This window comes from Myotis daubentonii, chromosome 18 (genome assembly GCF_963259705.1).
Source record: "Myotis daubentonii chromosome 18, mMyoDau2.1, whole genome shotgun sequence".
NCBI lineage: Eukaryota > Metazoa > Chordata > Mammalia > Chiroptera > Vespertilionidae > Myotis > Myotis daubentonii.
Window position 1 is genome coordinate 9,434,736 of NC_081857.1, and position 27,295 is coordinate 9,462,030.

A 27,295-nucleotide genomic window follows, 5' to 3' on the forward strand; every position below is an offset into this window, starting at 1 on the left:
AAGAGGCAGAGAAGGCTGGGGGCAGGGCTGGACAATCAGCCGAGCCCAGTTCTCCCTTTAGCACCAAGGACAGGAAGAGCAAATTGGGACCCTCAGCCCAGGGCCCCGCACCCGCGTGTTGAACAGGGCAGAACACGAATGCAGGTGTATCGAGGAGCTTTTGGGAGCTACAGCTGGGTGTTTGTTGTTGGCTTGTTTTTATTAAGCAGCTTCTCTATGTCTTAGCAGGAGTGTGTTAAGGCTCAAAGATCTGCGCCCCACCTCCTCAAACAGAACAACAGAGGCTGTTCCAGTCGCCGTTCTGGTTTTTAATGGAGTGGTTCTTTTCCTGGCCACAGAGAAGGGAAGAGGGACCACCAGGTAGACGGAATCAGGGCGTGGATGAGGGAGCCGGAGGAGGCCTCCTCTGGACAGTGCAACGGACCACGCGGATTTCTTAAAGGGCCCCCTCCCCCATGATCAGTAGGGAATCACTGCAAAAACACTTCTCTGTACACAAAAGTTACATGTACAGTGGACTTTCCAGAACACAGTATTCACAGTATAGAAAAACAGCAAAATGCACTTTTTTAAGAACATAAAACACAGAGCTTGAAAGCATAAATAGAGCAGCTTAGAGGCCGGAGAAGGTCACAGAGCCTTTGAGGTTCACGGTGGGGTCCTGAGGCATCTGGGCCCCTTGAGATGAAGTCCAGTAGGAGCCTGAGCCTTTTCAAGTCTTTCGGATTCATAGCAGCAACTCCAGGAGGCCTGGGCAAAGGCTTGGAGGACAGGAAAGGGGAGGGAGCCTTTGAGGAAACAGGTTGTGTGCTCTCTTACTGCTGGAGAAGTAAGGACGGGCACCCTGCAGGAGACTGTCCCGGGACGTCCCAGGCACATGAGCAGTTTCCATATTCCAGTTTCAGTGCCGGGTGGGGATGGAGGTGGGGACGGGGATGTGAGGAGTTTCCATCCCTACCGTGGCGAAGGCACCACGCACAGCAATTAAGGGCATGGGTACTGAAAAGAGTGCTCTCTCCATGGGGCTGCAGACACCGGACAGAGAACCTGGACTTGGCCACTGGCCTTCCCTCTACTTCTCTACCCGTTTCCCCTCCACTAGCTTCTTGGTTCCACAGGGCTGAGGACATGGAGCCCTCAATGCCTTTCACGTGCCCATTTCCCTCATATCCGGTCCTCCCGGGACTAAACTGCCAACCATCTCAGCCTTCTGGGCTGGAATGCTGGGCCTAGGAGGCCGGGGAGAAGGCGTCTCCCCTCAGGGTGTTGCCAGGTGCATCTTAGAGCCTGTCCGCTGGGGCAATGCCCCCCCTCCCTCAGCTGAGCTTTGAGCAGATGCCCAGGGCCTGTCGGTAGACCTCCGTCACCTCCTGGCAGTCCCTCAGGGAAAAGCAGCTTTCCCCCAGGGAGTCTTGCCTCCAGCGCCTCAGGCCCCTGCTTCCTGGGCCCTCCGAGAGGGGCTCCTCCAGCCCCGTGAGGTTGTCCACAGACACACAGCCCCGCATCAGGGGCTCGGGGAGCCGCTCGGGCAGGTCCAGCTGGTCAAAGGACTCGGAGGACAGGATGCTGTCCTCACTCACAGCTCCCGAGGGGCGGCTGGCCCTGGACGGAGGGCGAGGTGAGGCCAGTTCATTCAGGGAGCCGAAGGTGGCGGGGGTGGCGGTGCGGGAGAACTTGCCGTTGTGTTTGAGGATGCCCTTGCGATGATGGAGCATCCCGGGGGCCTGGGGCGGCTTCTGCTCCACGGAGTCCCTGCTCGTGAACACGTCCCCCGCATCCAAGAGCTCCCCGGAATCGCTGGGCTCAGGGGAGGAGTAGTACCCGGATTCCCGCTGCCGGGACTTCTTGAGGATGCCCTTCTTGGGGAGCAGGGGGGCAGCCTGCTCTGGGCCCGTGGGGGACGGGCTGAGCTCAGGGTCCTCCCCCCGACACTCCGAGGAGGCAGCGACCTTCTTCTTGAGAATGCCCTTCGGGAGTTTGAGGTTGCCCTTGCTGGGGCGAGGGGCGGTGTCGTCAGCCGGGTCCCCCTGGAGAGACTGGGCCATGTCGTTCTCTTTGCGGGACTTCTTGAGCGAATGCTGGCGCTCCAGGCTGGGGGCCACGCTGCCCCCTCCCGGCGCGTGCTGCTTGAAGAAGCTGCACACCTTGGCCCGGTTCTCCAGGAGGGGGCGGGAGGACCGCCGGAGCCAGTCGGCCACGGACGCCCGGCCAGAGTCACTGCCAGGGTGCCCTCTCTCGTGCAGAGCCTCCTGCTGCCCCACACGGGTGGCATAGCCCCAGTTGACCCACCAGTGGTTGGTTACATCCTCCAGGCTGGCCCGGAGGGCGGGGTTCACCATTAACAGCCACCGGATCAGGCCACAGGCGTCTGGAGGGCAAAGACAAGGGGCTTCAGATTGGCAGCCATGAGAACGGGCCCCACCGTCCCCTCTCACTGGCTTACCCCCATCTGTGCTAAGACACCACTCACTCCTCGGTAAGTTACGTTTACTGCCACCGAGGGCTCCACACACACGCCCCAGCCCGGCCACCTCCCAGCCTCTGGCTCCCCTGGATGGACTCTGCCAAGTTCCTTCTCATGCCACGCCCCTCAGGGCTCGGGCCCCTTCAGTAGCCTTGTTGTATGTGAGTGTGCATCCTCGTTCTCCCCAGAGATGCTACCCTCCGAGGAGGTGGACTGTGCTGAAGGGTAAACCAAGGTTCTTACAATGTAGGTAGAAAGGACAAAAAGATTTCAAAGGAAGCGAGACAACTATAGCAAAAGGGATCTAGGTTAGACCTTAGGAAGCCTCCCCAAATACAACAAAGCATGTCCATAAGGGCAGGAAGGTCACAGACACTGGAGGCAGAGAGGTAACAGCAGGAGGTGGTGGAGGGTCCTCTCATCTGCATTGGGGTGTCCTCCTCACTCTGCTGCCACTGTTTAAATCCCGCCTCAGGAATTAGCTCAGGACACCAGGGCCTGGATGCGAACACCCATACCTCCCACTCACCTGAGGGTTTAGGTGGCTCCCAGTAGGCCCCGTTGCTGATCTGTTTCACCAGTGTCTTATGGTCCTGCCCGTCAAAGGGCATGGTGCCATGCACCAGGATGTACAGGAGAACACCCAGGGACCAGCTGTCCACCTGAGAGAAGGGGGAGAGGGGAGATCAGCAAGGATGCTGGAGGGCCTCCAGCCCCCCCTGCACATCAGAGAGAGGCCAGTGCATCTGAGGGCCACCTCCCTCTAGTATCCGGGGTCAAAGGAGTGACGCTGCAGGAGGCACTGAGGCTCAGGGGAGAGGTGCTGTCAATCACCTCTCCTTGGCAGGGGCAGCCACAAACACAAGAGCAGTGGCGAGGCCATCCTTCCGGGACAGGAAGGGGTGGGTGGCTGGGTGCTGGGAAAGGTGATGGAAACCAGGAAGGTGAGCAGCACAGAACTAGACTGAGGGTCGAGATTTAAGTTCTCGTTCCAGTTTGGCCACTGCTGGCTAGAGACCTAGCAAGTCACTACTTTGGGGGAGGGGGAGTGTGTGAACAGACAATGTTGAATTTTATGTTCTGAGGAGCTAAAGTCACAGGAAATGGCGGAGGGCAGACACCCACCTCTGGGCCCGTGTAGGGCTTCCCGTTGACGATCTCGGGCGAGGCGTAGAGGGGGCTCCCGCAGAATGTCTGCAGGAACTTGCCTTGGTGGTAGAGGTTGGAGAGGCCAAAGTCAGCAATCTGCAGGGTGGGACAAACACACAGGGTCACGCCAAGGCCTGGGCTGGTCTGCCGCTTTCATGCCCCTCCCAGACCCTGGGGAAACCCAGGCCCCAGCAGAAGGAAAGGCTGCCCATGACTCCCACCCCACACTGGGCACTGTCAACCCAGCTCAGGCCCTGGAAGAAAGAGCCCTCGGAAGCTGTGTCAGTGAGCACTTCGGTAGAGGTGTGGGAGGGTTTCAGGACCCTCCCTGTTCCCAGGCTCCTCTGCTCATGCTGTATTCCACCCCCCAGGCATATGCATCCTCCGGATCCAGCAAGACCACCTCCCCTGGGAAGCCCTCCATTGCCCTGAGATCTTCTCCCACGAAGCCCTACAGTTTCCAACGGCCTGCTGTAGCCGCTGCCTAGCGGTTCTGTCTCCTCATGTTGCCACATCAATGCTCCCCGTGCTGACCTCCTCTGTCTCCATCCCTCCTGCAGCTCCTAGCACAGCTCCATGAATGGGTCTCAGTGGGAAGGTTGACCAGATGGAGGGGGAGACTCAACAGCTCATGCCAGTGTCCAGCCCTCAGCAGCATGCCACCTCAGCTCTGAGTACGCAAGGCTGGGCGGCCCTTCCTAGCAAAGGGCTTGTTTATGTCCACACCTGGGCAGGATCATGGGGTCAGCCCAGTATGGCTGAGAAGCACCGGTGAGGGCAGAACAAAGATCACGGTCGGAGTGATAGCCCAGGAGAGGGAACCTTCTCACAGGACTCCCTGAGCCATCGGGTACCGAGGCTTTGAGAGACCCCAAGTCCCCCTCTCGTTTCCCAGAAAGACCTTTCCCCACCCATCCTCTCAGACAGAGGCTGAGGTCAGAGCCCTTCTGCTCCCGACCCCTTAACCCCCAGCAGAGGGCCATGTGTGTCTAGGGTGGAGAGGGCCTGTTTATGAAACTCTGGCTCCTTCATTTATGGTTTTATTGGCCTCTTATCGAGCAGTTTCCAGTGAAGCCCATATAAGGCAGGTGACTGGTGCAGATGGAGAGTTCGTGCCAGTCCAGGGTTTATTGGCTCTGCTCCCCTTCCCCATCCCACACATCAAAGCAAGCTCCACCTGCTCCGGGAATTGGCTGGGAAGGGGAATGAAGTCAGCGCCAGGGCACCTCAAAGCACAGGTCATGAGCTACTGGAGAAGGGACTATGTCCTGAGTTCAAGAAGATTCTGAGGAAGTCTGAGTGCAGAGTCAGTGCCCTCCCAGGTACATGCAGGGGCCGGCCTGACATCTGCCCCTTCCAGCGCTGTGATCTGAGTTTTATCTCATCAGTGTGCCCTTCTCATTCCTAAATTAAACTGCTTAGACTCAGGGAACCAGACGCTGCAGGAAGCTGGCGCCGGAAGGCCTGGCCTTTGGGGAAAAGTGCCATAGGGCTACCTAACTGCAGCAGATTAAAGTGGGCATGTGTGCGCGCATGTGCGTGCATGCATGACAGCAGGGAGAACTAAGACCGTGGTCTGCTCCCTGCCCAGCCCAAGTGACCAAAAACCGCCCCTAGACCTAGACTCCTGTCAGTCTTGTGATGTCAAGAGCACTGGTTGGGGAGTCAGAAGGCCTTGGTTCTAGCCCAGGCTCAGCCTCTCGTTAGCCATAGAACCTTGTGCAAGTCACCCCTTATTTTGAGGCCTCGGTTTTCCATCCATAAAACGAACATGTAAGTCGGACCTTGTTCGACTCCTCCTGGAAGCCCCTAAGGGCACAGGGATACTTGGTGAGGACCGTGCAGAAAGGCTGGGGAGGAGTGGGAGCTGCCGGAAACAAGAAGTGGGCTCACCTTGATGTTGCCATTGGCATCGAGGAGGATGTTCTCCAGCTTGAGATCCCGGTGGACAACCCCATTCTGAAAGAGAGAGGAGGGGGTTCAGGGGGAGGTCAGCAGGGAGGGCAGTGCATGAGGGCCTGGTCTGGAAAGTGAGGCAAACACAAGGCAGTGTGTGTGTGGGGGGGGGGGGGGGACGGCAGGGGGCCACAAGTAGGCTGGGAATACCCATGGTTATCACAGGCCCTTCCACCTCTGGCCAAGGGACTCAAAGCCTCGCGTCCCTTAGGCCGAGAGCCCAGAATCGAGTCTTGCCTCTGCTTCGTCTCCCTGGGTGATCCTGGGTCAATCTGGGATCTCTCTGGCCCAAAGCAGCCCCGGAGCCCAGGGACCATCCCTCGGAGCAGGGCTGGGGGGGTAAGGGCCCACCTGGTGGCAATAGTGCACAGCGGAGACGATCTGCCGGAAGAAGTGACGGGCCTCGCGCTCGCTGAGCCGCTGCCGCTCACTGATGTAGTCATACAGGTCGCCCCGGCTGGCGTACTCCATGACGATCACTATCTTGCTGCTGTTCTCAAACACTGGGCAGAACAGGATGGGGCATCAGGACCCTCCCGAGCACACTGCTCCCCCTGGGGGCCACCGGCCTCTTCCTGGCCCTGGACCAGACACCTCCCTCCAGGACCTTCAACAGGGATGTCTGATGGGGCAGGAGGGTGGCAGGAAGAGCAGGAGAAGGGCCTCTGAAGCTCTCCACATCTTCCAGCAGCAGCTCGTTAGGGCCAAGGAAACTGGCTCACCCGCCCTCTCCTTGGAAGTTCTGGCTTTTGTGGGTTCTTGAAACCACCTTGCAAGTTTCCAAAGGGCAGAGCCATCGCTGGATGAGAATGGAAAGGCTGTCGAATTCAGAATTCGGTGCTTTTTGCTTTGGGACGTGGGGCAAAGCTCTTCTAGACCCATCAGTAAGAATGTCGGTTTGGGGTCTGAATCCTGGCCCCATCACTTACTAGCTGGGTGACCTTGGCAAGCTATTCAACCGGTGTGCCTCAGTTTCCTCATTTGAAGAGGGGGATGATAATGGCAACCTCTGAGGGCTGCGGTGAGAGCTAGATAAAAGCCGGTGACGGCCTGGGGCTGGCTGAGCAAGCTGGCGGAGGGGCTGACATAAACAAGCTCTCAATATGTGCCACCTACTGTTAGATGTACTAGCCGTGTCCTCCTAGATGTAATATGTATAATAATGCCCACACAATGCCTGCCTTGAGGATCAGAAAAGGGACAGAAGTATATGGAAGTGCTTTGTACATACAATGGAGAGCTGAGTATTCATCTCCCCCAACACCTTTGACTTCCCACCCAGAGTACTTCCAGGGCCTTTGTTGACTGGCTGGGCTCCTGGCAGTCAGCCTGCCCCATCTGGCTCATCAACACGTGTAGGAGGGGCCCTCTTGCCCCCTGAGGACTTGTTCTGGCTCGAGCCCCCTGGAAAGGTAGGGAACGAGCAGGTCACCAAACTGGCCCTTCAGCTGGATTATGTCAGAACACGCATGGCCCTGACATTGCATCTTTGTGTCAAACAGGTCCTAGGAGTTGGGCTTGCTGGGCCAGCCCCGGGCTGCTGCTGTCTAGCAGGTGAGAAGGAGCTGAGGGAGGTGGCTTCTCCCAGGAGGAGTCCCAGCTCCCAGGCACTTGGATACATGGCCGGGAGGACTAAGCTTTTTCCCAGGGGAACATGAGTGAGTGGCCCTGATGGGTGGTGGCCCAGCCTCCTGGGATGTGTCTAGCTGAGCCTCTCCCCCTGTGGTTCTCCATCTCTCTGCAGCCTTTGTGCCATGAAATTGGAGGTCAAGATCCAGCACATTCTGGACAGCAGCTAGGTCAGTCCACCCCACCACCCAGTTCATACCTCCTGCAGGCTGTGGCAGGATGGGGATGGATGGGGAGAGCCCTGCCACACACACAGTAACTATGATGGCCCTACATCTGCAGAACTGGAAGGTGAAGGGGAAGCCACATCCTGAGCTTCAAAGCTCAGTGCCCAGACCTGGCTGGCGATATGGGTGTGGGATATGCACCCATATGTGTACACACACACACACACACACACACAGCGATCACCAAGCTCAGCCGGGCTTAACCAATACTCCGCCATGCCCACTCTTCCCTGGGGGAATACACAGAGACACAATTGGCTTTCTCAGCTACTTGCCTGGGCTCCTGTGGGACAGGCTCAGGCCACAGGGCCATGTGAGTGGCTCTGTCCTTAGCTTTCCTATGATATAACCCAAGAGGGAAGACTTCTCTCCTATTTCCCACCAGGAATATTCAGATAGAGGGCAAAGCCATCGTCTCCCTCCCTCGGCTGCTATCCCTTGGTCCCATCTAAGTGATATTATGTAAAGTCTGGAAGCAGACAGATGTGTGTGGGAAGGTGTTCCCCCTCTTTCCCTCGCCCCCCCCCCACCTTGCTTACTTTGTTGTCTGGGTCACAGGGAACAGGGCAGCTGGAGTGGAAAGCCACCACTGTTGTCAGAGCGAGAGGAGGCTGGGAAAGATGATAAGGAGAGGTGGGAGCCAGCCCCGTGGCGGGAATGACTCCGAGCACAGGGCAAGCCCGAGGAGGCTGGCTCTTAGCACCCATGCACCCGAGACAGGTGCAGGCCTCTATGTTTCAGCCTCCCCGGTATCGCGGAGGCTCTCATTGGGTTGGGGAGGTAGCGTTCAAGTACAGAAACCCTAACAATAACCACAAAAAGCCTACAGTACACAGAGTTCCTCCCATGAGCTGAGCACACGGTGACATTTTATTTGGCCTTTGCAACTAACCCGTGACGTAGGTGGGATTATCCCGTTTTACAAATGAGGAACTGAGGCCCACCCTGAAACTAAATTGAATAGTTGCCCAAGCCACACCGCTGCATTTCAAATCCAGCTTTTGCCCAACTCCAAAGCCTGTCTCTTTTCTTTCTTTGTATCATCTGTTCTGACTGCTCCTACACACACACACACACACATACACACACACACACACTCCCAGGTTCAAACGCCCTGCCTCTGTACCTTCGTGGATGGCAATGATGTGGGGGTGGTTGAGTGACGACATGATCTCAATCTCTCGCCGAATGTGCTTCAGATCTTGCTCATCTTTGATTTTGTCTTTCCGGATCAACTTGATGGCCACCTGGGAACAGAGAATGTTGGAGAATGAAGAGAAAGGTCTGGCAGCTAACAGTGTCCCGGAGGACACTCTCCAAGTCCTGACTGTGGTTTACCTGCTGCTGCTGCTGCTGCTATGGCCAAGGCCACAGGATGCACCCAGGGATGCCACTCCGACCTCCACCGGGGAAGATGGCAGAGAGGCTGAGAGCACCTTCTCTAGGTGTGGTCCATGCAGCAGGAAGGAGTAAGGACCAGTGATGAGCAAGGAAGGTAACAACCATTCGGACTGCTGATGCTTTGTGATTTACGTGCATAGCAAATTTACCCTACTACACCATGAGGACAAGGATTTGCTCACCACTGGATCCCGGATGCCAAGCATAGTGCCGGGCACACAGCAGGCACTGCGCAACCATTTGTTGTGCTAGTAAATTAACCGGCCCTCCCCACAGCCCTGGGAGGTAGGCACAGAAAGTATCTTCATCCCCATTTATAGGCAAGGAGACTGGTACCCAGAGGGGTCAAGTGACCTGCTCCAAGTCATACTGTCACTAACTGGCACCGACTGGGATGAACCTGGACAGCATTATATTAAGTGAAGTGAGTCAGACACACAAGGCCAAATGCTGTACGAGCCTATCTGTATGAGGTGACCAGATGCAGAAAGTGCATAGGACAGGAAGTAGAACAGAGGTGACCAGGGGAAGGGACTGGTGGTGGGATGAGCAGTGAGGGTTTAGTGGGTACAGAGGCTTTCTGTCCGGAGTGATGAAACAATGTGAGGAATGCATGGTGGTGATGGTTGCACAACATTGTAAGTGTACTGCATGCCACTGAATTGGACACTGAAATGCTTAAAATGGTAAATTTTATGTTATCTATATTTTACCACAAAAAATTTATGAAAACAAGAAACGCCACACAGGTCTCTTCGGTCCAGGGAAGGAATGTCCCTCTCCCAGCAACCGCGTCCTCCGGGCTTTGCTATCTCGTCTGTAAAGGTGAACATACCATAAAAGGACGAATGCTCCAGATGGTTTTCGTGGCAGGTCAGCAAGGGTGGAGGGAGACGAGGGAGAATGAAGGAAGAGCTGCCAGATGCCCTTTCGGCAGAGCTCTGGAGACTAAGGGTCTCTGTCTCCATCCCACGCAGGGCCAAGGTGACAGAAAGGGGAGAAACACAGCTGTGTGTGTGTGTGTGTGTGTGCAGAAGACACGGCCTGGGGAGCCAGGAGACCGGGGTCGTCCTCCAGGCTCTGTCCCTGTCCCCATGGGCAGTCCCACCCCTTCTCCGAGCCTCCGTTTTCTTTTCAGTGAAACAAACAGGCTGAACGGACTTGTGCGGTGCTTTCCCGCTTTGACTGTGAGATGAGCCACGCAAATGTCACCAAATGCCACGGCCTGAGAGGCTTTCCTCCCTGGCATCGGGTGCTGGGCAGGGGCGGGGTATCACAGGGCTGGCCACTTCCTGTCAAGGCTGGTGCAGGGACATACAAATGGTAAACACAAGACTTCCCCTTCACGGGACACAGCAAGTTATGAGAAACTCGAAGGCACAGACTGAGGTAAACAGCTCCTCATTCAGTTTCCCAGGAGGGTTGGCCTCCCCTCGAGGTTCAAAAGGAGACAGAAAAGGAAACCACTGCTGGAAGGGAGGGGCCTCTAATCCCCCCTTTCACAGGCTCGGGAGGCAGACAATGGCTTCCTGCTCACAGGGACAGCGACAGGAATGCGGAACAGCCCAGCGTAATCCCGTAAGAGGAGCTGCGGACAGTGCCCAGGGCCGTCACCCCGGCAACGGGCCATCGGCGCGCCCTCCTCCCCGGGAGCTGCCTCCCTGAAAGAGCGAGGCCCAGCTCTCTGCGTCCCTGAGCAGGACAAGGAGGACAATGGCAGCGGGAGGGACTGTCACCATGGAGCCTCCCGCCAAGATGCTCTGGTGCTCGCCGGCCGCCCCCAACCCTTCTGCTCCAAACCACCCCCGCGAGCTGTGCTGCAAAATCCCTGGTTTAGAATTGGACAGGGGGTGGGGATGGGGACAAAGGGGCTGGAATCCTCCATCAGCTCTGGGGTTTCAGCCTGGAGCGCGGCTCCTGCACACCTCTCTCCCCAGACCCCTCTCCTCTCCCGGAAGACACGATTTTATGGACGAATTCTTTTCTCTCTAAATGTCTGCATTTTAATAATCAGACAATGGATAAAGTATTATGTACTCTTCAGAAAAAGGGCCATAAAAACCTATTAAGAGATAGTAAAACATCATACATGAATCACATACCTTGATAATGAGACAGAACTATTTGAGAGCTTAAGATGCACACATATGCAAAGGCTACGCACATCTTGGATGTACAGTTGTGTACACACAAACAAATACAACAATGAGAGAAACGACCCTAGGCTGAGGAGGCAGAGGTCTCAAAAAGACAAGACCTAAAAGAAAGGAGGTGTCCTCACCGCCCCCCGCCTTGAATAAAGGGGTCTGAGCCGTGCTAGAAACAGCACTCTGGTGGATAGATAGAGGGTACAAGTCAAACCTTGAGATCCATTTCTCTCAAATTTGGAAGCCTATGGTTCTACATCAGAATTGTTAACCTCCATGGACAGTCCCATCCTCCTGTAAGCTTATGCTCTGGCCTCAAGGGGGAGGCCAAGGACCCCCATCATCTACATTAGGTCTTAGGAGAGCACAGTGTGGCTGGCACTTCCCAGGAAAGAAACAAGTAATGTCAGCAGGCCTCCACCAGTCCCTAAGCAGGTGACAGACCAGAAGAGCAAGGTGTCAGTGCCCTGGTGGGGCTGGCCGCTGTTCCTCAACCTATCCCATGAGAAGGGCCCTTAGCTACCTGCTGGCTAGCCTCGCAAAGTAAATTAGATGTAGCCAAAGCTCAGGCCTAGACACAGCTCAGCAATCAAAAGTACTCAACAATTGTTTACTGGTGAACACGAATCGCAACCTAGATATATTGGGGACGTCATCGGGCTGGTCCCTGACTGATGGGGCCAGTGCCAGATAAGATTTTCTGCCTTTCTTCCTGGGCATGGGTGGAGAGGCAACCTCTGATACAAGCGCTAATTCGGAGGGACCTTTGTTCTCCATCTGCAAGGTAGTTGAACAACCATTCTCTAGAACAGTGGTTCTCAACCTTCCTAATGCCGCAACCCTTTAATACAGTTCCTCATGTTGTGGTGGCCCCCAATTTCATTGTTACAAATTGAACATAATTAAAGCATAGTGATTAATCACAAAAACAACATGTAATTATACATGTGTTTTCCGATGGTCTTAGGCGACCCCTGTGAAAGGGTCGTTCGACCCCCTAAGGGGTCGCGACCCAGAGGTTGAGAACTGCTGACTAGAATAAAAACATACTGACCGGAGCTGAATGGATCACCCAGAGGTAGAGAGATCACATGCCTGGAGACAATCCTGGTTCATCCCAGTAATATTACTGATAGGGACCCCTTCTTCTCCAAAGTACCCAGGTTTAGATAATACAGTATGCGGCCACTCTACTCAGAGGGAACAGGGAACCCAGACACAACAATTATATTAATGGACATGAGAACACTAGGTCTGTGGAGTGGGTGTCAAGAGTGGCAATCTTTCGTTGCCACTGCTGAACTCTGCAACTCAAGACGAGTCACTTAAATAATCTGGTCAACTGGTCTGGCTGGTTTGATTGTCCTCATCTGGAAAATGAAAGGTAATTTATTCTCCAAACACTTGCTGAACACCTACTATGTGCCTGGTGCTATGTTAGGAGTTGGGGATTTAGGCAAAAACTGGACAATCCCTCTACCAAGATCTTCAGTCCAGTGGTAGGACTGGCAATGCAAATCAACTCCAGTTGAGTGTGATGGGTGTGAAAACGGAGGCCCCTGCCTGCCAGGGGCTCCAGGAGCGCTGGAGAGAGCTTCCTCTGCCCGGAGGAGCAGGGAGAAAAGGGTTTCAGATCTTGATAGATGAGTGGGGTTTGCCCAGCCAAGGAGGGTAGGCTGGGGAGGGGCAGCAGGGGCATCCCAGGCAGAGAGAAATGTCTGAGCAAAGGCCAGAAAGAAAGGGGCCATTCACAAATTTGCACACCAGGATCTCTAAGCTCCCCTCCAAACGCCAGCTTTGTCTGCTGAGTGTCTTCAGAAATGGGTCACCCGCTACTATGCCAGGAAGGTGCTGGCCCAGGATTGTTATAAAGAGCTTGTTCCGAGGCCCTATGCTATGTCTCTGTTAACCTGCCGGAGCCCAGCTCCTACTGGTACGAGCCCAGGATTTTCTCGTTCCAGTGGCCCTACCCCATGTTGCAAATGGCAAACACTGCAGAAGAGGTGCACCGACTCTTCGAAGGTTCCCTGATCTACATCAAGGCAGAGTCAGGATCCAAGAGGGAGAGGTGTTCCCTGGAGAAGCTGCCATCTCAAAAGACAAAAGATCCTTGCAGATGCCCTGCCCTGCCTCCAGCTCCCTACCTCCCGCCCCTGGAGCAGGGAATGCCCCACACCCTGCCCTGGGCCAAGCTGTACACTACCACCAGCCACCCCCATCCCACTTATACAAACACTGGGGAGATGGGTGCTGGGGCTCAATTGGTTAAACACTGCCCCTACCCACCCCCCAACTCAGATCAGGAATGATCTGGACTCAGGAGAGGATGGCAGAAAGGTCTTAGAAAAACAAGACCTAAAGGTGCTGGTCCCAGGTCCCAGGAAAGAGGGTGCAAACTGGGCATCTCAAGGTCCTTGGCTCCTCTCTGACCTTCCGTGAAGCAGCTGCCATCTGGGAGGTGGGGCAAGGAGATGGAGGATGACCCACTTAGATAATGGAGGAGAGGCTGAGCTGGGCTGGCCTGGGCTGGGCAGAGTGGGGATGAGCCTAGAGTGTGGGTGCTCACCACCCCACCAAGCCTGCCAGAGAACCAGCCAGGGAGAGGAATGGGCTCCAGGAATGAGGGGAGTCTGAGCTGCTTCCCCTAAACCACATGCTGTGCCCACCCCTCCTTGCCACCCTCCTGCCCACTCTGCCAGGTTGCTGGGCAAGGCACTTCCCTGCCCAGCTCTCTTGTGTGGTTTGGCCAGAGCCCAAGGACAAGAGTCGCCCGCAGCCGGAGCCTCCTCCCTGCTGCTGAGCAGGCAGGTGCAGGAGGCACTGGGAGGGCAGCTGGCCAGGTGGGAGCCCTTCTCTGGAGTAGGGGCTGAAGGAGAGACTAGGACTTTGAACAAAGCAGAGAGCAAAGTGGGTAGGCTTAAAGAAGCTGAGCACGGCCCAGTCTCTTGCCCAGGGCAGACAGACCCAGGATGGATGCCTCCCGGAGAGGGGAGGGTCTAGTCAAAGCAGCCTCGCTGGGATGACACTGTATCAGCTACTGTGCTCAGCACTTATTTAAGCCTGTGAGAAGACCATGCAGTAGGAGTTACTATCACCCCACTTTACAGATGAGGAAACTGAGGTACAGAGAGGTCACAGAACTGGTGAGCAATAGAGGCAGGATTTTGAGCCTTTGCAGTCTGACTCTGAGTTAAGCAGCCTTCCTGACAAGGTAAAAACCAGGAATGTAGTGTAGTTCACCCACAACCAGGATCCCTCCTAGGCAGAGTGTGTGTGTGTGGGAGTCGGTTCTCAGTGATCCTCCAACTGCCTGAAGCTCTGCGAAGGTGACTGGAGACGACTGTTGGAATGACAAAACACACTGAGACAGGCCGGGCCCAACTGAAGGCCGACTCTCAGACCAAGACTCAGTAGTGGTGACCCAGGGCTTGGGGTGGTCAGATCAGGGGCCTATGTCGCAGGCACGCCACTAACCAGCCACTGAACAAGTCTCCTCTCCTCTCTGGGCCTCAGTTTCCCCATCTGCCAGTGAGGGAATAGGGCCATCTCAGTCATATTCAAATCCCAACAAGCCATTTAATATGTCAGACGGAAGCACCTCTGCCCCAGATCATTAGCCATTTGGACCCCCCTCATGTTCCTCATGGAAGCCCTTGGAGGTTAAGACTTCCGTGCAGATCATCCCAAAGGCTCTGGTCAACCCTACCAGCGGGTGTTTTTCTCTTTGGGGGGAGGGGGAGTGAGGGGGCTGGGAGGGTCACAGGAGGAAATGTCATCGGGACACCAGGAATGTACTTGGAGACTAGAAGATCCAGAGCAAATATTTGTTTTTCCTTTGATGCCCTCCTGGAGTAGCCATTAGTCCTGCCCACCTGCCCCTCCCTCCGGACAGTCCCATCCAGCCCCTGACAAGCTCATCTAGGCAGGCCGGGGATGGGAAAAGGTCTGGAAAAGTGGAGAGAAAAGTGGGATACGAGTCACCCAGCAGGTCTTCCTCCGAATTTAGCCTCTACCAATAATCTCAGTTCATTTTGAGGGGGTATCTTGGGCGGCTCCCACGTCTCTCTCTCCCATTGAAGATCCTGAGGTTGGTCTCTCTTCAGGGGGGACAGTGAAGAGGCAGGAATGACGGGGGAGGGAGGACTCCTCTCCAGAACTGAGGAACCATTAGCGCAGCAGGCAGCTGCTCCACAAGGAGAAGAGACCCTGAGCAAGTGCCCAGCAGAAGCACAGGACAGTCTGTGGACCGGGGAGGTTCAGAACAGGTTCCTACAGATCTCAGCTCCCTGCATGGGGCGGGGAGTACCTTCTGGAGTCAGTGCTCTGATATAACAAGAGCTGGACTCCCTGCCCACAGACACTGCGATTTGAAAACTGAAAGCGGGTTTATCTCATTCCAGAATCAATAAGATCTCTCTATTGCTCCACACCCTACCTCCCGCCTTCCTCCCTCTCTCTCCTACTAGTATATGCGGTGACCTAGGTCAAAAGCCTGATGGGATCTATAAACTGAAATTTCAGTTTCCCAGTTTTGGGGCCCTCCAGACCTCCCAACCCAACCTGCCCCCCACAACCAGCTATTTCCCAGCTAAGCCCCTGACAAAGCCTGGGCCCAGGAGCCTGAAGCCTGGAGCCTCACCAGGCCCTCACACTTTATAGAAAGAGAAAGAAAAGGAAAGTCAGGAAGTACATGATTGCCCAATAGCTATAACCTGGCAGCAGGCAACAGGGGACCATGCCAGGCATTAGCAGAAAAAACACCCGGTCCTATTGACGGGGCCACAGATCCATCCCCTTTTGCCAGCATCCACTCTCCTTCACCAATGAAACGACTTCTTGAATTTCAAACCAGCTACTGGCTGCTAAAGCAAACAATCTGGGGAGGCGACTGCAGCCATAGCCGATAGGGCAAACCATGGCTACACACACACACACACACACACACACACACACACACACACACCCCTGTGCTTCCACACCTCTCATAACCAGCACCCAACTGGATTTGGCAAAACAATCCCTAGAGCACCTGACCTAAAAGGCTTGCTAAAATACAGATTATTTGGTCCCATCCCAGACCTTCAGGATAAAACCCTGTGGGTGTGGAACCAGAGAATAAGGATTTCAAACAAGCATCCCCATTGACTCCTATGCATATTAAACTCCAGTTTGAAAACCACTGTTCACTAACGTTCGGCAAGCCTGCCACTCTTTCAGATATAAGCATCAGTTCTCACTGTGGTTTCTTCATGTCAGAACAATTTACACTCGCACTTGCTTCTCATTTAATCCTCAGAGCAGCTTGTGAGGGAGGCTGAGGTTTCTCCGTATTTGCAGAAGGGGAAACTGAGAGTACAGAGATAAATTAATTGCTCAAGGTCCCACAGATTACTACTATTACTACAACATGTACACACACACACACACACACACACACACACACACACCCCAAATTAACAGGACACCTTCCTGAAAAGGCCTTGGACCCAAAGGTATCTTGGGGGCACCCTGGACCTTGCACCAGAGCCTGGTTTCACATTTCTCAGAATAAAAAACTCATCATATTGCTGGTGTTGCTTAGTGGTTGAGTGATGACCTATGAACCAGGAGGTCAGAGTTGGATCCCAGTCAGGGCACATGCCAGGGTTTTGGTTTCGATCCCTAGCAGGGGGTGTACAGGAGGTAGCCTATCAATGATTCTCTTTCATCCTTGATGTTTCTATCTCTCTCTCCCTCTCATTTCTCTAAAATCAATAAAAATATATTTTTAAAAAAAACCTCATCATACGGAAACTTCGGCTCACTCTTAGATTTAGAAAGGACTTTGGTGTCGAACCTACCCCCACCCCACCCCTGTGCAGACCTCCGTAGTGTGCTGGGCTCAGACTCACAGAACTGAGTTGAGAACTGGAGGCCTCACTCATTCATTCACACACACACATTTACCGGTACTAACCCCCTGCTAGGATCAGGTGCCTTCCACTTCCTCTTCCCATTCCACTCTATTGGGAGCCTGTGCCAAGCAAAATCCAACTCAAGTTCCATCTTCTATAGGGAGACCTCTCATCTCTAAGGACGCTATTAGACTTCTAGGCACCCTGCACCAGCTGTCCGCCTCCTCACTGGCCATCATCACACGCTGCCCGGTGTTGTTGGGGTTCTCAGGTCCACGACCATTGTCCGTGCAACCATGGACAGACACATCTGCAATACACACCCCCACCGCCCCCAGCCCCGCGATCTCAGCTTGGTGAGGACGGCGTGGAGGGGGCCACTCCCCGGAGCACGGCGCGAGCCCCCGGCCCAGCCCGAGCCGCCCGCCGGCCGGCGCCGCGAGAGGGAGCCGCACTCACCAGGCGCCCCGAGCCCTCCCGCGCCTTCTTCACTTTGCCGTAGGTGCCCTTGCCCAGCGTCTCCAGGAACTCGTAGCGGTGCCGCAGGTTGTGCTTGTGGTGGTGCCGCTTCACCGCCTGCTTCTTCATCACCGGCTTGGGCGACTGGAGCCCGTCGGCCAGGGCGGCGGCCGCCGGAGGAGCCGGGCCGGGCCGCCGAGGGAGAGCCAGCGACTCCATGACGAGCAGGAGCTGGGAGAGGGCGGAGTGGGGGCCGGCTGCGGGGGTAGATCTAGGGCACACGTCCCGCACCCCGCACGGGAGCCCACAGCCGCCTCGGAGCGCGCGTCCAGGCACCGCATTCCAAGTAGTTATAAATGCCCGGAGCCCGACGCCCTGGCCACACCCCCCGCGTCCATTGGCTCGCTCGCCGGCTTTGTGTGACCGGGGCCGTGCTCATTGGTCGCCCAGGCCCCCGGCCCCGCCTCCTCTCCTCCGCGCTGCACGGAAAAGTGTCAATGGGGCCCCGCCCACCCCCGCCAACCTTTCGGACCTCACTGACCACCAGTGGCCGCGGACCACCGGCTGGCGACCGCTGGACTAGAGGACACCGGTGGAGGCTGCGGGGGGGGGGGTTGCCTGGAAACTTTGAGGGGCCCTGGAACTGCTCTTGCTTCTGAGTGGCGCTGTTGTCCTTCTATTGTGCTGTGTTCTCAGTGAGCAAGGGGCAATCTGACAGGACTAGAAGTCACCCAAGTATTTCTCCATCCTGGTAATTTGCATCTCTCAAGTCAAAATCTATAAAGTCACTTACCACTTCTTTAATACTATAGGGAAAAGGAGGGTGGGATGGGATAGAGGTAGGCTCCAGCTACGTGGGAGGGCTAGCTGTTCCAGGCTTCTGAGTTCATCTGTCTTCAGTTAGATCAACCTTGATTGGATCTCAGACATGCGGTTCTAGCAAGTTCTTACCTCTCCATCAAAGAAGGCTTCCAGCATTGAATGGGCCTTCAAGATGTGGTGGGATTTATAAAGTGTTGGAAGAAGGTGGAAAGCAGCAAAGGGAAACATTCATTCATTAAAAAAAAAAAAATTACACTCCCATTACTTAACTTGTATCTCTAAATTCATAAATAGTTGTCCCTCCAAGGTTTTCCTCTCTGATTTTGGAGTCAGGAGGACTGGTGGTAGGTCATGAGCACCAGGTCCATGCGGAGTGTCATTTAGAGTGAAATCAGAATAGCCACAGGTTCTCCTCCTGCCCTAACATTTCCCCTTGTCTCCATGACAACCCAATCCCGTGAAGTGAGTATCATTCTGCCCAAGGCCTCACAACGGATAAGAAACTGGGGGCAGATCCCCAGGAGGGTGGTGCCTTCAGCTGTGTCTTCAGGGCATGCTGAGGATCAAGAGGGACTAGATGCCCAGTGACTGAGTTTTGTATTTAATGTCTGCCTACTTTCTTACTTCCACTGATCTGATCCGCTCTAGTGGGAGTTAAGGATGGAGAATGGGGCCCTTTGTCCCCTTGTGGCTGGAGAAGATCCACTTATGCAGTAAGTCAGCCCCCTTCCCCAAATCTGAAGGGCCGTAGGAGGGGGGAGCCAGTTTGGGGCTCTTCCCTCTACTGGCCCCCTCTTGCTCTGGGTTGTCTTCGAAAATAGATTGCGGCCCAGGTGACAGTTCCCCTGACCTTCTGTTTCCTTTCTCCCTTGAGATCTGCATCCATCCCTAGGGGCTCAGCTAGCTGGGATCATCCAGATGGATAAGGGCTCTCAGGTGGAAGTATGGGTAATATAAGAGCAAGCACAGGGCACAGTGTTGGGAGACCTCAGTTCTAGTCCTGACATCCCAACCGGTTCTGTGGCCTTTTATCAATCACTTATTCATTCTACAGATACTGGGTGCTGGGCCTATGGATAGGATGGTGACAAGATAGACATGGTCTCTGTCCTCAGAAAATTCTCAGTCTAGTGAGAAATAAACAAGCCGATCTTAGAGGAAGATGTGCCCAGAATGGGGGAAACAGAATCTCCTTGGGGTGTGTGACAGGATGGAGCCCTTAGACCAGGCAGGAGGAGTGCGGGAAGTCATCCACTGTCTTCACTAGCAGAGAGGTGTGGACAAGGATCCCGGAAGGCTGGCGGCCCTTGAGCTCTGGCAATAGTCAGGGCTGTGCACCCACTGTTAGTCCAGACAATGGTAGCTGAAGCAACTTCCCCATTTACTATTGTCAATCCTTGCTGATGGGCTACTCTGCCTGTTACTGGAAATTGCCTGCCTAAGGGCCATGGGTGTATCTCAAACCAATAAAAGGTTGGCGAGGAATGAGCACCAGTGGAAGTCCTTCCCCTTGAGTTGGATTTGCCCGCCTGGCCCCCCAGTATTTCCAAATTATTATTCCTTGTCTTGTCTCTTTCATTTGCGTGCGGACCTCTTCCAGATCCTGAACCCTGAGCCACGCGGGACGTGGGGGGAACGAACAAACAAAAATAAACAACTTTACACAGAGGAGGTTGGTCGGGGCAGCTCCTGCATGCACGGTCTTTCAAGCTGAGACCAGAAGGGTGTGAGACGCGAACCAACATTTCCTCATAAGAAAGATGAAAGGATTTTACAGCCTGGCCAGTGTGGCTCAGCGGAGAGAGAGCGTCGGCCTGCGGGCTGAAGGGTTGCAGGTTCGGATCTGGTCAAGGGCTTGTACCTTGGTTGTGGGCACATCCCCAGTGGGGAGTGTGCAGGAGGCAGCTGATCGATGTTTCTCTCTCATCGATGCTTCTAACTCTCTATCCTTTCCCTTCCTCTCTGTAAAAAATTCAATAAAATATATATTTTTAAAAAAGAATTATACACATGAGCCTCAGATTCTCTTTCATGCTCAGACTCCCATGAATGCTTCCAGGTGTCCCCAACACCAAAGGACACTCAATAGACGCTATGAACCACAGGAATGCAATGGAATTGACAGGCTAAAGTGAAAGCAACTACAGAGGAGCGATTTCCTTCCCTCCATTATCCGGGAAACTGTGATGGCAGTTGGGGGGTAGATCTCCCATCCCTGCGGCCTCTTCCCCACCCCCACTTCAGCTTCCTTTGACCAGAATGTGAATCTCCATTTAGGGGCAAACTGTGGATGACCAGACACCTCAGAGAAAAGCGATCTCCCCTGTCCCAGCCGAGGGGCAGCCTGACGGCTCCTGTGGGGGCTACAGGACGGGGCTTTAGTGGCCCGTGTATCTGGCTGGTGTCTGTCCGCAGCAAACAGGCAAGGGAGGCAGACAAACAGACAGGCGACTCGGAAATGATCTTCCCTGCTGAAACTCAACTCTCAAATTCCTTAGAGGGAGACCTGAATGCCTGATAGGGAAGCTGATTACGTCAGGTGACTCAGCTGCCAGCAGATCCTGGGGAATTTCTGGGCCATGTGCTCCGAAATGCCGGGAATCTGGGCTGAGCTGTTTTGATCCTGCCTGTCCCGCTGTCCAGTCCTCGGAGGAGGAAGCCTACCCCCACCCCCCACGCTGACATTTAATCACTGATCCAAGTCAGAAGGGCTCAGTCTAGTGAGAAATAAACAAGCAGATCGTATCTGGGGGTAACCATTCATTGGGCCTACTAGGTGCCCCACGGGGAAAACTATTAGGAACAAGTGTCTGTCCCAGTCCTTACCCGTGGGGCCATTTGTGTGTGTGTGGATCTGGACTCGTGAGGGGAGTGTTAACATTCGGTTCAGAGTAAGGACTGCGGTGATATGTGGAGTGCAGGGTGCTTGCAGGAGGGGGTGAGGTGGGAGTGGGGAGTCAGACAGGTCGCATGAAAAAGAAATTCTCTGGAGTCTTGAGGGGTGCCTAAGAACAAGCTCCCCACTCTCGGGAAGTTTACCGTTTAGTGAGGGGAATAAGATGAACACACAATTTACTGTATAACTCAAGGCAGAAAGTGGGAAGACTCTCAAGATCGGTACAGAGTGCCATATGGGGCTTAAAGGATGGGTCTTCAAGGGCTTTGAGGGAGGCCTCACAGGAGGCCGATTGGGCCTTGGAGGGGTGCCCTCTTGGAGGGAGGGTGGGATTTGGTAAACTGAGGAAAAAGCCTTCAGGGCTGGGGTGGAGTGGGGGGTGAGGAGTGGGAGCGTGGGGAGGAGATGCTGAGAGTGGTGGGAATAGAAGAGAGAGTAGAGAAGGGTCAGCTGACTGCTCTCTGTATCTGATGAGCTAACGCCTCCCTTGGAATTTGCCTTCTTATAGATGTCCGAGCCCCTCTTCCCTTTTCTCTGGAAAAAGGGCTGCTGCAGGCTGGAGGCTCAGCTTACCATCAACTTTCAATTTGAGACCTCAACCATTAAATTCCTTTTCCCCAGAACTCTGAGGGTGACAGTCACCCCGGGTGGTGAACTGTACAGCCTTTAAGGTGCTGACCTTCCCCTCCCAGGGCCTGGTGGAACTGCCTAGATAGGAACCTGCACGCTAGAAGAGGTGGGAGTCAAAAGAGAGGGTTGTAGATCCTGGAACAAATTGGGAAAATTGGGATTGCTGACTCAATGCTGCCCTCTTCTGACCAAAATAAGTCTAGCAAGTTTTATGGGATGCCCAAAGCTGTAGCACAATTTGGGGTCCCTTAGGCCATTTGTTCCTTCAAGGATTCAATCATTGGTTCATTCACTCATTCATTCATTCATTCATCACTCATTCATTCACTCATTCATTCATTCATTCAGAAAATATGTACTGAGCAACTACAATAACAGGCATAATGATAAATCTAACATTTACTGAGCCAGCCAGGTTCTGAGTGAGCATTTTGGATCCAGTGTCATGCCCCACACCACCCGCCCCCAGCTGGGAGTAACGGAGCGGGAGGCAAACCCTGCCAGTCCAATGTCACAGCTTGTTCCTAAGGGTTGCATTGTCTTGCGATGCCAACTGGGCCCGAGAAATAGAAGATGGAACTAGTGAGCTGCTCACAATCTAGATCCTGGTAAGGCTCACCAGGAATTTAGGGGGATTTTGTGCTGCAAATACCAAAAACCGTCCCCAAGCTCTTGACTGCAAAGGGAACTTCATGTTATTCACTGTCCAGGCCCAGGAGGGATGTGACCCATGAAGAAGCTAGCTCTTCTCCCCAAGCCAGAGAGTTCCCTGTCTCCCTGACTGAAGCAGCAGGGAGAGCACACACAGATGGACAGAAGTCAGGAGTCTTGGGTTCCAGTCCCCCCCCCCCTTTTTTTTTTAAACCATCAACCCACACTAGAGTCATGACCAAGGACTTTCACTCTTGGGGGCAGTTTCCTCATCTATAAAAAGGTATTTGGCCCTGGCCTGTTTGGCTCAATGGATAGAGTGTCGGCCTGTGAACTGAAGGGTTCCAGGTTTGATTCCGGTCAAGGGCACATGCCCAGGTTGCGGGCTCGATCCCCAGTAGGGGGCATGCAGGAGGCAGCCAATCAATGATTCTCTCTCATCATTGATGTTTCTATCTCTCTTTCCCTCTCCCTTCCCACCCCCCCTGAAATCAATATATATTTAAAAATCATTTGGATAAATCAACTCCGCATTCCATTTCCACTCTGCTGTAACTTCTCTGCAATATCTAAGTAGGAACAGATTAGAAATCTCAGTCACTCGGCTCTTTTGTTCACCTGGTAACTGATCCCTTCACTAGTAGACTCAGGAGCCCATTCCTTCTCCCACCCCCAGACTTGCATGTTGGGGGTGCTCTGCTCTGCCGCTAATTGGCTATGACTTTCTTCCCTCGTCAACTCTGTAGATGAGAATGGTTCTCGCATACAGCGAACACACGGTGTGCTAGCCACTGTGAATGAGTGCAATCCTCACTGCAACTCTAAGAAGCCAGTGATTGTCTTCATCGCACAGATGAGAGCATGGAGACCCTGAGCAACTGAATAACTGCCTCTGGGGGCTCACGAAGCTGGCAAGTGGGGGAGCCAGATCGAAGCCCTGGCCACCTGGCCCCAGAAACAGTGCTCTCAGCCATCATGCTGTGGCTTAGAGTGGCTTCCTGGTTTGCCCAAGGCTCACGTAGACCATGCTTCTTTTTTGCACATTTTTATTGATTTCAGAGAGGAAGGGAGAGGGAGAGAGAGAGAGATAGAAACATCAATGATGAGAGAGGATCATGGATCGGCTGCCTCCTGTAGCCCCCTACTGGGGATCAAGCCCGCAACCCAGGCATGTGCCCTTGACTGGAATCGAACCGGGGACCCTTCAGTCCACAGGCCAGTGCTCTATCCACTGAGCAAAACTGGCTGGGGATAGACCACGCTTTTTGATGTCCCAGTTTACTCACCCCGCAATGTGGCTCATGACTGCCTCCTGGGCTTGCTGTGGGATGAAAGGAGATGTGAAGCCTGCCTCCATCACGTCAGATTGATGGTTTCCCATAGTCTGCTTGGGGTCTCTTCAGGGCTCTTGTCCCCTCAAATCTCCTCCCCCAATCCTGGCAGAGACCCAGTGTGTGTGTGTGTTGGCGGGGATCAGGGGGGTGTCTATGACAACAAGGGGCTTATCAGGCTCCCTAAGCTACAGCTGCTATGCCTGGGGACAGAGGACAGTTAAGATAAGCTCAGAGCTAGGAAATGACCATGAAAACTGGCCACGGCTGGAGTGCTGTGTGTGGGAGGAGGGAGCAGCCTGACTTGGCAGAGAGGAGAAAGGGCCTTTAAACTGCTATCAGAGATGTTTTTTAAACGCCAGACAAGGGGATTCTGAGAGATGGGAGGCGGGGTGGGTGGATATTTGTGCAGATTTAGTCTAGGGCTTCGGGTCAGTGGTTTTGAAAGGATCTCCTCATTTCATTGTTAACGGCAAAACCAAAAGGTCTTTGTCTTTTTCTGGCCCGCACTCCCGTGTCCAGTCCTGGCCTCTGAGGTGTGGACCTCGTGCTGTGGGGAGGGAAGTGGAGGGACCTTGCTCACGACTGGGGTAAAGGTTTCATGGCTCATCCACTGGGCACCAGGAGTCACCATGTACTTTCCACTGACTAACCCTGCTCTACGCTTGTTGGAAGTCATCTGGGATCCTTGATGGACTGAGATGGGGTATAAATAAATATAAATAAAGACAACCCTTCATCTTTATGGGGGGTCAACACTTTCACATCCACTATTTTATTGATCCTCCACTAACCCTATGAAGTGGGGCCTTGGGTCAGATCCTGCGATACAGGATCTGTTGATATGGATGAGGCAGGGGGTACATGAGTCTCAGAGTAGAAGTCAGAGGGCGGGGTTCTACATCTAGTCTGCCCCTTGCTGGCCACATGATGGGGGCAGATGTCTCTGTCTCCCTGGTCCTTAGGTCCTCAGTGATCAAAGGGGACCCTGCACGGGGGGCTCTCTGTAAACTGTTAAAGGCTCCCTCCCAGCAGCCCGGGGGTTATGGTGGTGGGTACTGGGCTCAGGGCTCAGGACTCCATACTCCCTTGAAGGGGCTGAGTGTCTTCTTCCTCTGGGCTCTGCCTCCACAGCAGCCAGCGAGGACAGGGCAGGGCAGGGCATGGGCTGTGTGCCCAGGAGGGAGCGAGGGAGGTCTGTCCAGTGCCGCCTCCCTGCCCCGTGCCTGGCTCCCACTGGCAATCTGAGCCCTTGGCCTCCCACGCTGGTCCTGGCCTGGAAATCCCAAGCAAAGCACATTCCTCAGCTAGGTCCCCAGCTCCTGGCCGTGTTAAGGGAAGAAGGCGGGAGGCAGCATTTCTCTTGGCCCTGAGTGACAGCACAGATGGGTGCTGGGGGCTGTAGCCTGGATGAATAGGCTGGCTGTCTCCCCCCACCCACACCACAGTGTATAAAAAGCCCAATCTTGACCTATGACACTCCTGCCAGAGACCCAGAGCCGGCAGCAAAGAGAGAGGGCAGCCCATCCCTAGGCAGGTTTGAAATACCGCTGATTCCTGGGCCCGATCCTGTGCCAGCCACGGGCTGTAGATGAGCCTGGAGGTTCATCTCCCAATGCCCCATGTGGATGAAGTCTAGACTCCTTAAGGCCCATGTTGATGTGCCCGCCTGCACTGCCAACCCCGTCTCCTTAGACTCTCCAAGTGGTGCTGTCCCCCCAGTAAATCAAACCCTTTTCCCCAGTGGGTTTGTGAACCCCTTTACCTCTCCTTCAACAACAAAAATAACAGTGGAGCTACCCACCCAATGTAAGTAAATTATTTTATGTGAAGTAGGGGGCTCGTAACCTCATAGCGAGGCCTTCTTTTGCCCAGTTGACAAATAAGGAAACTGGGACTCAGGGAGGTTAACAACATCCCAAGATCAATTAGCACAAGACAGGCATGATTCAACCCATCCCTCTTGCTTCAAAGCCTGGGACCCTCCTCCTCTGCCTGGCTGGCCTCCCTCTTCTTTCCGAGTGCGCTTTGAGATCTGTTTTCTGGAACCCTGCCCTGACATCCACAGTTTGGCTGGGCTCTCTGTAGCCACCACGGGTGAGTCGCTTCTGGGCTGTGCTAGCAAAGGCTGACAGCGATCTCATCTCATTAAACAGTGACTGCAGATTTAGTCCCATCTGCCTCTCCAGGCTGCAACTGCTGGGCGGCAGGAACCTGGAACCGGATACTGAGCCAGGCACAGGATAGGCGTCCAGGGTTAAACAAAGCAGTGGACTAGCCAATGGAATGGAACAGCTAGAAGGGAACTTTCCTTGGACATTAGCGCAGGACTGTTCTATGCTCAGTTCATGTTACCCCTTCCCAGTCTTTCCTTGTCAATCCTCATCTGAATTCCTTGGGATAGAAAGTCTTTGTCCTTCGAGGTTTGACATTTGGGACCTGAAGCTACGATAGCGCAGTTGATTTTCTCGATTTTCCTGGGTGCTATTTCATTGGAGGCAATGCAGTGTGGTCATAAGTTTTAGAATCAGACCTTGTTCAGTCACTTGCCAGCTTGTGACCTTGGACAAGGTACATAACCTCTCTGAGCCTTAGTTTTCTGATCCACAAGATGGGATGATCCTACCTGCCTCATAGAGTGGATCTGAGGAGGAAGCAGGGCTCTGCCACCTTGTGCGATGGCATCACAGTGGCTCTCGTTTTGTAGATTGGGACATGAAGATAAGAAAGGAGTGGGAACTTCCCAGAGTAGATGGTGACAGGAAAGCCTGTTGAGGTGGGGAGAGGAGTCAGGCCTGGAGCCATACCATCCAACCCTAGATCCTGAGCTGCCTCCATGGCACCAAGAGGTATGGCCATGAGGTTTGCCACTGCACGTTTCCTACTTCCCTGGCTCCCCCAAAATCTTCCCAGAATGGACCTCCACGAGGTGAGTCCTCAGAAGATACCAGCGTTGGCCCTGGGTGGCCCTCACAGTGGCTAATCCCCCATTCTCATAATGGGAAGAACCTTTTAGGGTTGGCTGTATCCCTAAGGTTTCGACCGTCTTAACACACCTCAGTCCCATCCACAGATCTGGCACCATTTTGTGCACATGGAAAGCCCCATACACCCCACCTACAGACATGCTAGGCTTGGCTTCCTCTAGGAAAGAGTGTGGGGAACCCCTTTTTGGGGGGGAAGGTGGCGAGGACAGTGCAGAAATGGAAGTGGCCTGGGGAGACCAAACCAGGGCTTCCCTTAATGTGCTCTTCCACCCTCAGGACCTGCGGCTCCTCAGCCCCGTTTTCTAACAGTTATTTCAGGGGGCTGAGCTGAAATAGGGGTGTCCAGAATCAATAGAAAAGGCCTCTCTGCAGTCAGCTCACCAGGGGGCACCCGTGGCTACAGGATGCCTCTAGCTGGGCGGGAAGGCAAGGCAGGGCCAGCAGGTGGCAGTACCCTTCTAGGGACCATGTAAGGACAAAGGCCAGGTGCCAGAGGAGAAAAGGCCCAGCTCTGAAAGTCCCCGGTACCACTTGTGCAGCTCAGCAGAGCCCCCGCCGCTGGGAGGTGACGCCCAGAGTCCCTGCCCCAGATCCAGGCAGACAGGCAGGCGTTGGCCCTCTGTTCCTGCCTCATGAGAAACAGGCGAACATC

The 27,295-nt window shown here is 54.3% G+C and overlaps 1 protein-coding gene across 2 annotated transcripts; it reads right to left on the reverse strand.

Moving 5' to 3' along the window:
- Positions 1 to 287: 287 nt before the first annotated feature.
- NUAK2 (NUAK family kinase 2) lies at positions 288 to 17,678 on the reverse strand. 2 transcript variants are annotated; one of them, XM_059674906.1, is made up of 7 exons: positions 17,327 to 17,678; positions 8,552 to 8,672; positions 5,921 to 6,072; positions 5,507 to 5,572; positions 3,590 to 3,709; positions 2,994 to 3,126; positions 288 to 2,368 (listed from the first exon to the last, which is right to left on the reverse strand). In XM_059674906.1, the coding sequence occupies exons 1-7, from the start codon at positions 17,543 to 17,545 to the stop codon at positions 1,317 to 1,319; spliced, it is 1,863 nt and encodes a 620-aa protein (XP_059530889.1). In that variant the 5' UTR covers positions 17,546 to 17,678; the 3' UTR covers positions 288 to 1,316. The 2 variants fall into 2 exon arrangements, with proteins under 2 accessions (XP_059530889.1, XP_059530890.1); XM_059674907.1 differs by lacking the exon at positions 17,327 to 17,678 and adding an exon at positions 9,988 to 10,567.
- Positions 17,679 to 27,295: the final 9,617 nt, after the last annotated feature.